At 41.1% G+C, this 15,047-nt stretch overlaps 1 protein-coding gene across 1 annotated transcript; it reads right to left on the reverse strand.

Moving 5' to 3' along the window:
- Positions 1 to 12,595: 12,595 nt before the first annotated feature.
- Positions 12,596 to 13,555, reverse strand: LOC117340349. The gene has a single exon (XM_033902111.1). It carries the CDS (start codon positions 13,553 to 13,555, stop codon positions 12,596 to 12,598), a length of 960 nt encoding a protein of 319 aa, XP_033758002.1.
- Between the last annotated feature and the right edge of the window lie 1,492 nt (positions 13,556 to 15,047).

Genomic DNA, 15,047 nt, shown 5'->3' on the forward strand with positions numbered 1-15,047 from the left:
GAACTGCTTAGTATTGTGAGATTTACATGACAGTTTAAATACTACCTTTTAGGTAGACAGTTTACCGTCGGGACGGACCATACAAGTCTAACATGACTGTTACGATTTAAGGAGCCGCAGGGACAGCTCGCACGATGGATGGAAGAACTTTCTTAATACCATATGATTGTGAAACGCAGACCCGGAACCAAACATGGAAATGCGAACGCGCTTTCCAGAATCCCGGATGAACTGACTCCATGCCCATCGTACATAGCTGGAATCAAGCCTGAGAACTTGCCCTGTGAAGGCTGCAATTATTGTAAGCGCGCTGACAGACAGTGGGGCCAATTCTCACGAGAAGTCAACGACGTAACCGCCCTGACGGGAAGTAATACTTGCGGTGATAAGGGGTACCTTATAGGTACCAATAATGTGGCCACATTAGATCCGCAAGGCCGGTTGGGGGACTCTAGCCCTATAGAGCCTCCTAAATGGACAATCAACTCGACACTCATGCCAGGGGTCAATTCATTCTTGAGTGGTTCGAGTTACCTTGTTCACCCTCCAGGTGAACATGACAGTTATCTTGCATGTCAAGGCACTCATGACAGTTTTCCTGCTAGCGATCAACGCCCGTACGAAAGTGCCACGGCTGGTTCCGTGTGTAACTCTGCCGGTAAAGAAAATAAGCCTACCAGTTTCCTTGAGTGCCCCCTGAACATGCATGCCAGTATATCTTCTGAGAGTCCAACTCCGGGTAGTCATCAGGTAAATAGGGCTACTCCGGTTTTCCTTGGCTATCCTCACCCTGATTGTGGTAGCCATGACAGTCGGCTTAAAGATGACAGGGCCATTTGTATTGGCCAACCACCTTCTGCAAGTCAAACTCCGGGGAGTCATCAGGTAAATACGGCTTCCTCGGTTTTCCTTGACTATCCACATCCTGATTGTGGTAGACATGACAGTGGACTTACAGATGACAGATCACACGGATGGATCAAGTTTTCGATATAGAGCTTCTAGACAACCAGCTCCAGATTAGGAAAAGATACAGACCTCCAGTTTATCCGGAAATATCTACTGGATGGATCAGAACCTGGACAAGGAGAAGCTAAGTACTACTGGTGGAATAGAAAAGTTGGTAAACTCAGATGGTGTGTTTTATCATATCATTGCCATCAAGGTCAGGATTACAACCATGTATTTTACAGGGTGGTGTGTCTTTTTAGAGACCATCCAAACCTTAACCCAGGATTTCACTGTCAAAAGGGATTTTATCCCTACTTATTCCTCCATTTTGGAGGAACCAAACAACAGTAGTACCCAGAGTGATCTCATCGCAACGCTTTTAATGTGCAGAGTCAATTTATATAGGAATTTGATCAGGACTCGGAAGATCTTTATATTACCATTACGAAGCCTCCGACCATCAAGGACTTTCATTATAAAGTTGGGAGGAATGTAGTGTCTCGGGCCGAGTTGACCAGATTGTTTACGCCGCCGGAAGTGCGTGACGGTCAACTGGCCCGTGTCAGGTAAAGATCAACCCCGTGAACCGTGTAAGCGTCTCTTCACACCTGGTCGGCCGCGGGACCACACGTGTGTTAGACGTCCTCTGTTTTTAACGGAGCCAGTATTCGCTACGTAAGTAGTGCCAGTTTCCTTAGTGCTCCGGGCTTTTAGCTAGGACACTAGGCCAGTATATCCTATTGGACATGTATTCGACTGCTATATCATCACCTTATCCTGACCTGTCCAGCGACCCGTGGTGATATACAGTGACTTCCATAGTGAACCATCCACGTGCTCTATAGCGAGGTAACTTAGCTTGTAGTAAGACAGCAACGTTACTTTAGAACAGACCGCTTTTTCAACGTTAGACCTTTTATCACTATGTTAAAATCTACCTTTCAGGTGTATAATCATGAACTCAGCTTTGATGAGGGCACATGTCCCTTCAAAGGTAGAGTGAAATTTCGGGTTTATAGTCCGATGAAATCTAATAAATTTGGCATAAAGTTATACCAAGTTTGTGAGGCTGGAAGTGGCTATTGTGTCGGTTTCCATATATATGATGGAACAGAGGGTGGTGCCGCATATGCTGAGGTATTAGACCTTGGCACTGAGGAGTTATCTACCACTACAAAAGTGATTTGGTTTGTTTTATTTTGTTTAACGTCCTATTAACAGCGAAGTGGTCTGTTAGAAAAAGGTCACAAAGTTTATTTAGATAATTATTACAACAGTAGTACTATGCAGTGTGCAGCCGTAGACATTGTTGGTCCCTGACATAGAAGTAGAAATAGGAACGGATACATTATTGTATCTGGGGACTATTATACCAAATGGAGAGAAGCCTTTGCTGTTCCAAATCACCAGGCCCTTACAGTAGCAGATAAGTTGGTCACAGAAGTGTTTTTTTAGGTAAGGTTGTCCTTTACAGCTACACAATGACATGGGTCGAGAATTTGAGTTATATATGTAAAAGTTCTGAGGAGTTACGGCACTACTGTAATAGTTCCGACTCCTGAGACCAGTGTATCCTCGTATAGTGATTTTCAAGCTCGTCAACTCTGTGGTTCTGTCTCGAAATTTACAGCTGGCTACAGATCAATGGAATGACAACACAGTTTATAAAGTTCAACATTTTATTATATGAAGATTAGAAGTGATGAAACATGATAACTGAATATATACACAATGCTCACGTAACCTAACTGTGCGTCCGGTCCATATCTCGTATGAAAAATATCCACCCCTGTCCCTCCCTGGGGATAAACGTACCCAAAAATACAACGACTATAACATGCCTACAACGGGAAAAGACCACCCGAAATAACAACGGAATTACTGACTATATCATGCCTATAAAATACCACCCAACCCGGGATAATTTAGAGGTTTAAGTCCGAAATCTACTGCATACATGACTCTGTGAAGGAGAAAGACGAGCCGGCCAGCTACATGTAAGCCTCTGCCAGACTGTCGTATAATACTAAAAATCTCCTTCATATCATACTTACCTGCTAGGTGAACTTTCTACATATGGCTTATATCACTCTTTCTATAATTACCCGCCGAAAAAATAAAAATTAATGCTCCCCGGATCCAGCCAATGACTGGTCCCTTCGCGCATGCGCACCAATCTTTTTCTCGGCGGTCATTGCACATGGTTGCCGTTTTCATCACTCGCTTCGTTTTGTAGAATATTTTAGTCAACAGGTGAGTTTTTATCTCGATTTGTTGCGATACAGATTGTTATAAGGTGTTTGTTGACACGTTTGTTTATTTTTTAACGGGTGTCATTTGCTTTATTTGATTATTTTACTTGTTTTTGCCGACCGTGGGGTTACCACGTGGCTTACCGGCAGCAGTACTCGACCGGCATGTCGAGATCTAACAAGAAGTCCGACCCTGGTAAAGGGTCGTTGGGGATTTCTGATAGAGAGGACCCTGGTAAAGGGCCCAGAAATGTCTCTCATAGCGAGGGACGGGAGCGAGCCACTCCCGAAATAGAGAAACCGACCGAGGGTACCTCGGCAAGTAAATCGCCCACGAAAGGGTCTAGATCGACATCTCCGTCTAGATCTCGCGCCGCTAAGGGCATTTCAAAGTCTGAAGTAATGAATATCATAACAGAAGTAGAGTCTCTATTAGCGAAGAAGGCTATAATAAAGCTGGATTCCAACCCAGAACCAGGGTTCTACAACACGTTATTTGTTGTCCCAAAGAAGAGTGGGGGTTTCAGACCCATTCTAAATTTAAAACCATTAAACCAGTTTATAAGGTACCAACATTTCAAGATGGAAAATTTGAGGTCAATCATTCTAGCCTTAAACAAGGGCGATTGGGCAGCGTCTATAGATCTTACAGACGCCTATCTGCATATCCCTATTCACAAGGAAAGTCAGAAATACCTAAGATTTGCCTTCCAAGGAAGAATCTACCAGTTTGTAGCTCTTCCATTTGGAATAGCATCCGGACCAAGGGTATTTGTAAAGGTAATTTCTGTTGTCCTAGCTCATTTAAGAAGTCTAAGGCTACATCCTCATGCATACCTAGACGATTGGCTTCTTCGAGAACACCTCAAAAAGAAGCTATCATTAGCAATCCAGAATACACTACCACTTCTAACTCGTTTGGGTTTTCTTCCAAACTGGCTGAAATCTCAGCTGGTCCCCTCACAGGAATTCCTGTATATCGGGGCTCATTTTCGTCTAGACTTAGGTCTAGTGTTCACACCAAGGGAGAGAATCGACACTCTGCGAGAACTGTTCATGGATGTGGAGCAGAAAAGCACTGTACAGGTCCGTCAGATCCTTCAGATTCTGGGACTGATGAACTCGTGCATAGAGGTGGTTCCTTGGGCAAGATTACATTCTCATGTCCGTCCCAGTCAACAATTTGTTGACAGAACTCTGACAGACAGACCGGTAGATTTAGTACTAACTACCGACGCGTCAGGAGAGGGCTGGGGGGGCCCATATAGAAAATCAGAGAATCTCGGGGCGCTGGGGTTCTCAGGAGAGGTCACGAGACATCAATCGGAAGGAGCTAAAGGCAGTTCATTTAGCCACTTCTCAGATACGACGTCTGATTCAGGGAAAGAAAATCCTGGTACAGTCAGACAATTCAACGGTGGTGACCTACATAAACAAGCAGGGCGGAACACGCCCGCCTTCTCTGTGTATGTTGACATGGAGGATTCTTCAGTTCTGCATAGCAGAGAGGATAGAACTGCAGGCAATTCATATTCCCGGCAGGTTGAACCTGACAGCAGATGCTTTGTCCAGAAAGTCACAAATAATTCCGACAGAGTGGACATTACAGAAACAGGTTCTGAACCAGATATTTCATATTTGGGGAGAGCCACAAATAGATCTGTTTGCATCAAAGCTAAACCATCAGTTACCAGTGTACATGTCTCCAGTCCCAGACAGCCAAGCCTTAGCTGTCGATGCTTTAGCTCAGAATTGGAGAGGAATGTATGCTTATGCATATCCCCCAATATCTCTGATTACGCGAGTAATCAGAAAGGTTCAACAGGAACAGGTGACACTAGTCTTGATAGCACCATTCTGGGAGAGACAATCATGGTTTCCAGACCTCGTAGATCTCCTGACAGAACATCCAATCAGATTACCTCAGAGGGAAGACATTATCAGACAACCTCACAACAAGAGGCTGCACCCGTCCCCGAACATGTTGAGGTTGACTGCATGGAAGTTGTCAGGAGACAGTATAGCAACGAGGGTTTTTCAGAAGCAGTTGCAAACAGAGCAGTTGGGGCTAGAAGAGCTAGCACCTATCAGACATACAATGCAAAAGTGAAGTTGTATTCCAAGTGGGCATCAGAGAAAGGATTAGATCCCTTTTCTACCACAGTTGCACAGGTTGCTGATTTTATGGAGTATCTATTTTCGGTAAAGAATCTCCAGGTTCGCACAATACAGGGCTACCGATCAGCTATTTCATTAATCCATCCCGGCTGGGATGGGATTAAGGTAGGAAATCCTCCTAGATTGGAAAGATTGTTAAAGGCCTATTTTAACAGTAGACCGTCTAGAAGGAGATTGGCTCCATCATGGAGTCTTACTCTAGTTTTAAATAGGTTGATGAAGGCTCCTTTTGAGCCTATTGCACAGATTCCATTGAAGTTTTTAACTTGGAAAACCGTATTTTTAGTTGCTGTTGCTTCAGGAAGAAGAAGTTGTTTACAGGCCCTATGTTGCAAGGAGGGTCACATCAGATGGGATCAAACAGGTTTATCTTTGATTCCTTACCCAGGTTTTTTTTAGCAAAGAATGATTCTTTGTCTTATGTTGCAAAACGCATCTTTCTTCCAAAGATGTCAGGTTTTTCTTCAGTCAATGAAGATAGGTTAATCTGTCCTTGTAGAGCTTTAAGTTCTTATATGTCTAGAACCAAGCAGTTCAGAAAGAATATTGAACAGTTATTTGTTACTTACAAGGATAACTTGTGTCGGGCAGCATCAAGGGATACTATCTCTAGATGGATAGTACAAACAATTGAAAGGTGTTACAAGGACTCCACCGACATGGAGTTCAAAATGGCCAAGGCTCATGATACTAGAAGTCTTTCAACTTCCATGGCCCTATTCAAGGGGGTTTCGATGGAGGAGATCATGGAGGCAGCTTCCTGGAAGTCGGAAACAACCTTCATCCACCACTACCTGAAGAACATGAGTCAAGAAACCGGCAGGTTTGCTCGCACGGTTTTGTCTACGCAAAAGGAATGACAAGCCTTTTTGGGAAAGTTGGGTAAGTAAAAATTTTTATTGCCCACCACCTATTCAAGCTTTGGATTCTTGAGTAGCCATATGTAGAAAGTTCACCTAGCAGGTAAGTATGATATGAAGGAGATTATACCCTTTCTCTTGTGAGAGGGTTATCTCCGAGTATCATACTTACCTGCTAGGTATACCCGCCCTCCTCCCCACAGTACATATTGTACAGGGTGTTTATAGATACCTTCGAAAAAGATTGGTGCGCATGCGCGAAGGGACCAGTCATTGGCTGGATCCGGGGAGCATTAATTTTTATTTTTTCGGCGGGTAATTATAGAAAGAGTGATATAAGCCATATGTAGAAAGTTCACCTAGCAGGTAAGTATGATACTCGGAGATAACCCTCTCACAAGAGAAAGGGTATATTCCCAGCTATATAGCTAAATTTAATTGTATGCCTCGAAATACACGTGCAGTTTGTCCCAAGACTATAGATAGACCGATACCTGAGCGTAGATTAATGTACAGGTAAGGTGATTATAAATAAACACATACCCCGAACATTAGCCAATCAGAAACGTCGACAATACAACCGGAAGGGATTCCCCAACGGGAATACCCCGTATAAACAATATGGACCGATGATCACAACAACACGCACTCTGATTTACAGGATGTAAATATGGTACTATATACAACAAGTAAGTGTTCAAAACCCAAATCTTTTACATTCGCCCTCCCTTAAAAAAGACAAATGCCCTCATTTGGTATAATCAACAATCCAATGGTTTTGTAACACTATATCAACCATCATAACAGCGTTGCCCAAAAAACATGATAAACCATGCGTCCATGGTTTTGGGAAAAAACAAGGCCTTTTCCATAAAAAACAATTCAAAGTTGACAATTATGACCGCAGTTGTACAAAGACAACAGCAAAAAGATGTTTAAGTATAAAAAAATGACATTTTAACCATCTGGTACAAAAACATAACTAAATACCAATTCATCAACCCACATATAACATACAGCTGTACCATGACAACATTCATAACCAGATATATAGCCCATAAGACATAAATGCTTTAAAATATCCCAGATCCAAAGACCTGCATGCATACTTTCTGATAATGGAATAATCCCTCGGACCTTGTCTTCTATATAAGACCCTGAAATCTACCTTACATGTGATGTTATACACAGCAGGTGAACTGTGATCAGCCCCAAATACTTAAGTATTAGGCTGCTTACGCTAAAGTAACAACACATGAAAATAAAAATCAATTCCGATATACCTTCATTCCATACCAGAAATATACATAAACCTCCACTGAAAACAGTGGACAGCACTTCCTGTCTTACAGCTACACATCATACACAAAAATAATAATAAAAAAAATTACACAAAAATAAACAAGAACAAGAGGCCCATGGGGCCTGTATCGCTCACCTGGTTAGATTAGACCAAATGTCAAAATAATGTTCATGTTTAATTTGTTGCATTTGTCAATCTCAAACAATGCTATACATGTATATGGTTATGGTGTGGGGATCCCAACTGCTTTAAAGAAATAACGAAGTCCAGACTCTCTAACTACAGCAAGGGATATTTAAACCCCCAAAGGGAACCTAATACCATGTATTACTAAGCCTTTCAACACTCACAACATAAACTTAACACAAAGTCCACAGATTTAAAACAAAAACACAGATTTTAAAGTTTTACTCCAGGAAGGGATTGTCTTACTCCATAGGGACTCTATTGCCAAATATCAGCACCCTAGTACAACTATAAAGTGATGTATTAATACCTTTCAACACTTGCACCAAAAACTTAACACAGAATTTAATTCTCAGTCCAAAAATATAAAAATTCTGGTTTTTTCCCAAAAAAATCTTTTAGTTTAACTCTGGCAGGGGATAGTTTAACCCCAGAGAGATTCTATTATCAACTATCAGCACCCTAGTACAATTATAAAGTGATGTATTAATACCTTTCAACACTTGCACCAAAAACTTAACGCAGAAATATTCTAAGTCCAAAAATTTGAAAATCCTATTTTTTTCCCCAAAAAATCTTTTAGTTTAACTCCGGCAGGGGATAGTTTGACCCCCACAGGGACCATATTACCATAGATTACTATGCCTTTCAACACTTGCACCAAAAATTTAACATTTGAAAAACCAACGCCGATGCCGACACCGGAGTGACAACATAAGCTCTCACTCTTCTTCGAAGAGACGAGCTAAAAAAAAGTAAACCACTGAACAGGATAAGTGTTCAACCCTGACAAAAGGGGCACACGTACAGCCTTTCAGGGTTAATACCATCCGTGGGCTTTACGCATGCCTCGTGTACCCAAAACCACTCACATCTGTCGCATCCAATCTGAAAATGAAGCGTATTAAAAACATATTAATGGCATGTTTATAACAGTAATGAACTTTATAACGATACAATGAAAAAGTGCATTGAAAAGTACAAGAAAGAAAATTATAAAAAAAAAAATTCTTTTAACTTTCAAGAGTGAAATGATATTTTGATATATGGTGTAATGCAAGAAATATAATATTTTAATGATAATCTTCCATGATTAACTGCTAAACATTAGTTGTAGATGAGAACTTGTGATAAACATAAATAATTTTGAAGAAGCAGACATAACAGGATCAGATATTTAACTAGACTTGTTGCCATGACTATTTCACCCCATAGCGGCATGTCTGTATTTCCTTGCAATTACTAGGTTCTACATAGGTAAATTATCCATCTAAGACTTTTATGGCAAAAGGTCATAAATCAGTAAAAAAGTGTTAATGAAAATTAAATATAGTTGTTCACAAATTTGTTGAAATTGACCGTATATATAGTTTAGGAGTTGTTCTGTTGAACAAAAGTAACAATTGAGGACCATATCTTTGTATAGATGGAGTTAATCCTATTTGGTAGGATCTATAATTATTATATGATTGAGTGCTTTAGATGATTGTGTGTACTAGGATTTGTAACCCAAGACTTAAACTTGGCTTGGAAACTGTTACACATAACACATATTCACACAATGTAAGGATTCATAACAGCTTGTGTGATTAAACTCAGTTATGTGCAAAAACTTGTGAGTATACAGACAGACAAACAACCTGTTTCCAGTATTCCTCCTCCTAATTTCATTTAATAATTACCCAGTTGTCTTGCTGGTCTCTGGTTTCAGGAAGGTAGCAAAACCTGCACAAATTCCCAACAGTCTGGATGTCTGCAAGACAACACAAATTGATAAATAAAACATATGGTACACAAACAAGAAGCCCAAAAAGGCCAATATCTTTCACCTGCTTGTAATGGTCATTTATGCAGATGCTAACATGATAATCACCTGATTGAAATAGAAGGGTATGCTAGATTCTTATTATAATTATTTCTTAAATCTAATACTTATCAAAGAAACAAAAATGGTGCTATACCTTGATGTTCAATGATTGTCTTTGATTGTGGGTGGTGTTGGGGGGGTCACTTTAATAACTACATGTGATGTAGGTTCCAAATTAAAATCACGTTTATGGGTTTGGTGGGGTTTGAAATAAATTGATGTTGTTGTTAGGAGTATTTGATGTTTTTGTACCAATCTTTACATTAAATCTGCTTCTATACCGGGGTACAGTTCCAAAGAAAGTGGATATGTTGGATGGTGATCAAGATTTAAAATAACTTTGATAGTTGGGTCCCCTAATTTCAGTGCCTTCTCCCCGTCCCATTCATGTTGTTTTCCTGGAACTAACTTTTGGTCACATCTTTTGATTTTAATGACTTAGCAGTCAATTATTAAACAATGACTTTACACAGTGTAAAACTATATCAATCAGTATCCAGTAAACCTTACAAGTGGTTAAATGTACAGCACAAACATGTATATAATATTAAACATTGCACAATAACAAAGTCTACCCGTGTTCAAGTGGATCAGTAAAAACGGATATTTTTAGGCCAGACAGATGCTTGAAAAAAGCAATGTTTAAACTCTAAAAAACTGTTAAATCAAAATCATAATTTGGAAGCAAAACTAAATGTCATGATAATGAAGCCAACCAATTTCAAGATGATTTTTAAATAAATACAAGAGGCCCATGGGCCTTAACGGTCACCTGAGATTTGAATTATTTCAGTTTATTTAATTGACCCTTTTTGCCCCCCCCCCCCCCCCCCCCCCCCCCCCCCCCCCTCCCTATCAGCCCCTAGGGTCAGTCAGGGCCAACATATGCATATTAAAAAATGTGATTTACCTATATAAACTATAGTAACACAATGGTGACAATGTTTACAAAATTAGAATGAATTCCAATAGAAATAAAAGTCAAAAATGTTATTTCACTATATAAACTTTAGTAAAGTTTAGCCCCACCCCAGGGGCAAACTTGAGACCCCAGGGTCTTGAAATTCACAATTTTGGTAAAGAACCTTCAAACCAAGCCATCTATGAAGTGTATTTGATTCCAGCATATCTGAGAGTAGAGAAGAAGATTTTTGAAGTTTAAGTCAATTTGGCCCTTTTTAGCCCCGCCCATCAGCCCCTGGGGGTCAGTCAGGGCCAACATGTGCATGCCATCAAACTGTCATCTCATGCTGACAATGTTTACAAAATTAGAATGAATTCCAATAGAAATAAAATAAATTAAAGTCAAAAATGTGATTTCCCTATATAAACTATAGTAAAGTTTAGCCCCTCCCCAGGGGCCAAACGTGAAACCCCTGGGTCATGAAATTTACAATTTTGGTAAAGCACCTTAAGACCCTTCCATCTATGAAGAGTGTTTGATTCCAGCATATCTGGGAGTAGAGAAGAAGATTTTTGAAGTTTTAGTCAATTTGGCCCTTTTTAGCCCCGCCCATCAGCCCCTTGGGGTCAGTCAGGGCCAATATGTGCATGCCATCAAACTGTCATCTCATGCTGACAATGTTTACAAAATTAGAATGAATTCCAATAGAAATAAAATAAATTAAAGTCAAAAATGTAATTTCCCTATATAAACTATAGTAAAGTTTAGCCCCTCCCCAGGGGCAAACGTGAAACACCTGGGTCATGAAATTTACAATTTTGGTAAAGCACCTTAAGACCCTTCCATCTATGAAGAGTGTTTGATTCCAGCATATCTGAGAGTAGAGAAGAAGATTTTTGAAGTTTTAGTCAATTTGACCCTTTTTGGCCCCGCCCCTCAGGCCCCTGGGGGGTGGGGACCATATAATTTACAATTTTGGTTGACCTTTAGCTATAGAAGCTTCCTGCAAAATTTCATAGAATTTGGTTTGTGGGTTTTGGAGAAGAAGTTGAAAATGTGAATTGTTTACGGACGCACGACGGACGACGCACGACGGACGACGCACGACGACGGACAAAAGGGGATTAGAATAGGTCACTTGAGACTTTGTCTCAGGTGACCTAAAAACCATATGATGATATATAACAATGAGTATATACAATACATGTAGAAATTTTCGTCCACCCCCCAAGAAAACCTATCCAAATGTCACATACATGTATATGATATATTTATCACAAAAAAAAAGTAAATGAAAAATAACTGTTCACTCAACATCCTCTGGAAAGCTAGAGAAATCTTCATCCACGGGGATGTAGAGCGATCCCGCGTCCACCTTGCGGTACCACCGCGCACTGTCCCGTAAAACTCCATCAGGGGTGACCTCCTGGTCCCGCGACACAGTGTTCTCCCGGCCAAGGAGTGCAGCGGTGCTCTCCGGGGCTACCTGCTCCCTTATAGACTGGGCCTCCATCCGGAGTTCCTGTGCCTTTGGGGTGACACCACGCCGGGGCATCCTCTGTCCTCCTGGACTGATGAATCTTACATTCATCTGGGTAGTGCCAGGCTGATGGTACCCGAATATCGTCATGGCCTCCGCCTGGGTTTTCCTATGTTTCCCGACCAGGTGTCTCCGTATTTGGTTTCTTCTGGTGTTTTTGAATGAACATAGAGGACACTGGAACTTATCCGTGAACTCTAAATGGGTCAATGCCCAGTGCCTGGCCAGTAGATTATACCGGGGGTACATCCTGTCCCCACAGGCTGCTACAGGACAAACCATCCCATCAGGGTTCCAGACTGGTCGGTCCTCCAGGTCCCCATCTAGTATCGCCAAATCCTCATCTTCTACGTCAAGGTCTAAATGTTCTGACATCACTGTTGTTCTAAAACATCCAAAAATTCAGAGTCCGCATGACCATGATGCTTTTTTTTTTTTTCTATTTCTAATTTCTCTTTATATATACCTATATGGCCAGCATTGTAAAATGCTTTCACCAGAAGGTGGGTGTTAAAACTAAAACAATTCTGACACCTAATTTATTTCCCTTCTTTTTAAGGACTGAATTTTTGTGGGGGTACTATTCTTCTACCCGTCCTGGTGAACCGTGGAGTTATCTCCCCTGGACTGTTGTCTATAGCTGGTGGCTGGGATTCCCCATCAGAGCATATCTCTGAGGAACTGTCACCGATATCAGAGTCTAACCCCACCCATGGATCTGGAGTATGAATACCCTGATATTGTTTAAGATGATCTGCATGGACGACTATAGGATTTGCCTGAGGACTTTTCTTTATTTCATAGTTAACATCTGATAACGTCCATCCCTGCCCTAATTTGTTACTGATAGCTGGGGGGTACCATCTCCAGACAAAACTGTCTACCGAGAATTCCCTCTCTTTTACATCCCTATCATAGTAGAATTTCTGCCGCCTAGCGGCTTCACCCAGTTTCTCAAACACAAACTTATCAGCAGACCTCATTGTTTCCTGTACCCAGTATACATACTGAACTGTACATATCCCTCGAGACCCTGGGGGTAAGCCAACCATCATATCTAAGGGACACGATGTTTCCCGCCCTAGCATGACTAAATTAGGGGTACACTCTGTACTGCTATTCCTGCTGGACCTATAAGCCATCATAACATAGGGTAAATGGTCATCCCAATCATCCATCTGTGTATTCACAAAGGAGGAAAGCATCTGTATTAATGTGCGATTAAATCGTTCTACCTGCCCATCTGATTCAGGTCTATAAGGAGTTGTTCTAGTTTTTTTCACACCCAACTTTGAACAAATAGTTTGAAATAGTTCTGATTCAAATTCTCTCCCTTGATCTGAATGGATATAGCGAGGGGTCCCAAACCGACAAATAAACTCAGTGACCAACTTGTCTGCTACTGTTAAGGCTGTGTGGTTTGGCACTGCATAAGCTTCTGTCCATTTTGAAAAGTAGTCACTTACAACTATGATATAGTTGTTGCCATTTGCTGTTGTGGGTAACCCGCCCATGATATCTATAGCAATTCTATCTAAGGGACCCGATACTGCCTTTGATGGGTGTAAAGGGGTTCTACCTGCATGGGGATTTGATTTTCTCCTAGCACACATATCACACGCCCTACACCAGTTTTCAATGTCCCCTGTAAGTCCTGGCCAGTAAAATCTTCTCTGTACTGCATCTAGGGTCTTATCCCTCCCTAAGTGACCAGATGTAATTGAATTATGAAGGTGTTGTAAAATTTCATCTCTTACACAGGCTGGGGCTATAATTTGTTTATTTCCTTTCCCTGGATGTGTGGAGGGTTTAATTCTGTACAAAATATCATCTTCTCCAATATGAAGGAGTTCCCACATATGATAAAGGGAGACAACTTCTTGGGGGAAATACTGGTACCTCAGATTTATGTGGCTTTTGAGAATTCTTAGTCTTAAGTTTTAGGAATGGACCTATCACAGGATCTTCCCTTTGCCACTCTACAAGCTGTGTTTTCCCCCATGTTTGTAACCAAGAGTTAAGTGAATCCTCATCAGTCTCATCAAAGACTTGGTGAACTTTGCCCTCTTCAGACTTGCTCAAGTCTTGGTGAGGATTCTGCTCTTGAGGATAGCAGGATGGACATGTTTCACGTTTGCACTTGTGACTTGTAACACGAGATAAACTATCTGCATTCATGTGCTGACTACCAGGTCTATGTTCTATTTTCATATCAAACATATCCAGAACACTTAGCCAGCGGGCTAACATCCCTTCAACGTCTTTGAAATTCTTAAGCCACACTAATGAGGCATGGTCGTACCAAGAAAGGTCTCCCCCAGAGAAAGTGTTTGAAAAACTTAACAAATGTCACAACTGCCAGTAATTCCCTGTATGTTGTACAATAATTCTGCTGGGAACGACTCAGAGTTCTGCTAGCATAGGCTATGACTTTTTCCTGCCCATCCTGAACTTGGGAGAGAACAGCCCCCAACCCAGTAAGACTTGCATCTGTGTCTAGAATGAAAGGGTCTGTACTTGTGGGGTAGCTCAAAACTGGGGCACTAGTAAGCAACTCTTTAAGCTTGGAAAAGGAGTTCTCACATTCAGAATCCCAAACAAAACGCTTGTTCTTCCTAGTTAACTTGGTCAATGGGGATGCAACCGAGGAAAACTCTGAAATGAACCTACGATAATAACCTGCTATACCTAGGAAACTTCTGACCTCACTTATATTACCAGGTACAGGCCATTCACATACAGCCTTGACCTTGTTTGGGTCACAGGTTATTCCTGAATCAGACACAACATGACCTAGATAAGATACTTCAGTCTGGAATAGTGAACACTTTTTAGGTTTAAGCTTCAGATTGGCCTTTCTTAGACAATGGAATACTTCTTTCAAATTGTTCATAGCTATCTCAAATGTACTACCAAAAACTATCACATCATCTAGATAACAGAGACATTTGGCCCAGTTAAGTTGACCTAGTGTGAGTTGCATCAATCTAGAAAATGTAGCGGGGG

This window comes from Pecten maximus, chromosome 13, assembly GCF_902652985.1.
Source record: "Pecten maximus chromosome 13, xPecMax1.1, whole genome shotgun sequence".
In the NCBI taxonomy this organism is placed as follows: domain Eukaryota; kingdom Metazoa; phylum Mollusca; class Bivalvia; order Pectinida; family Pectinidae; genus Pecten; species Pecten maximus.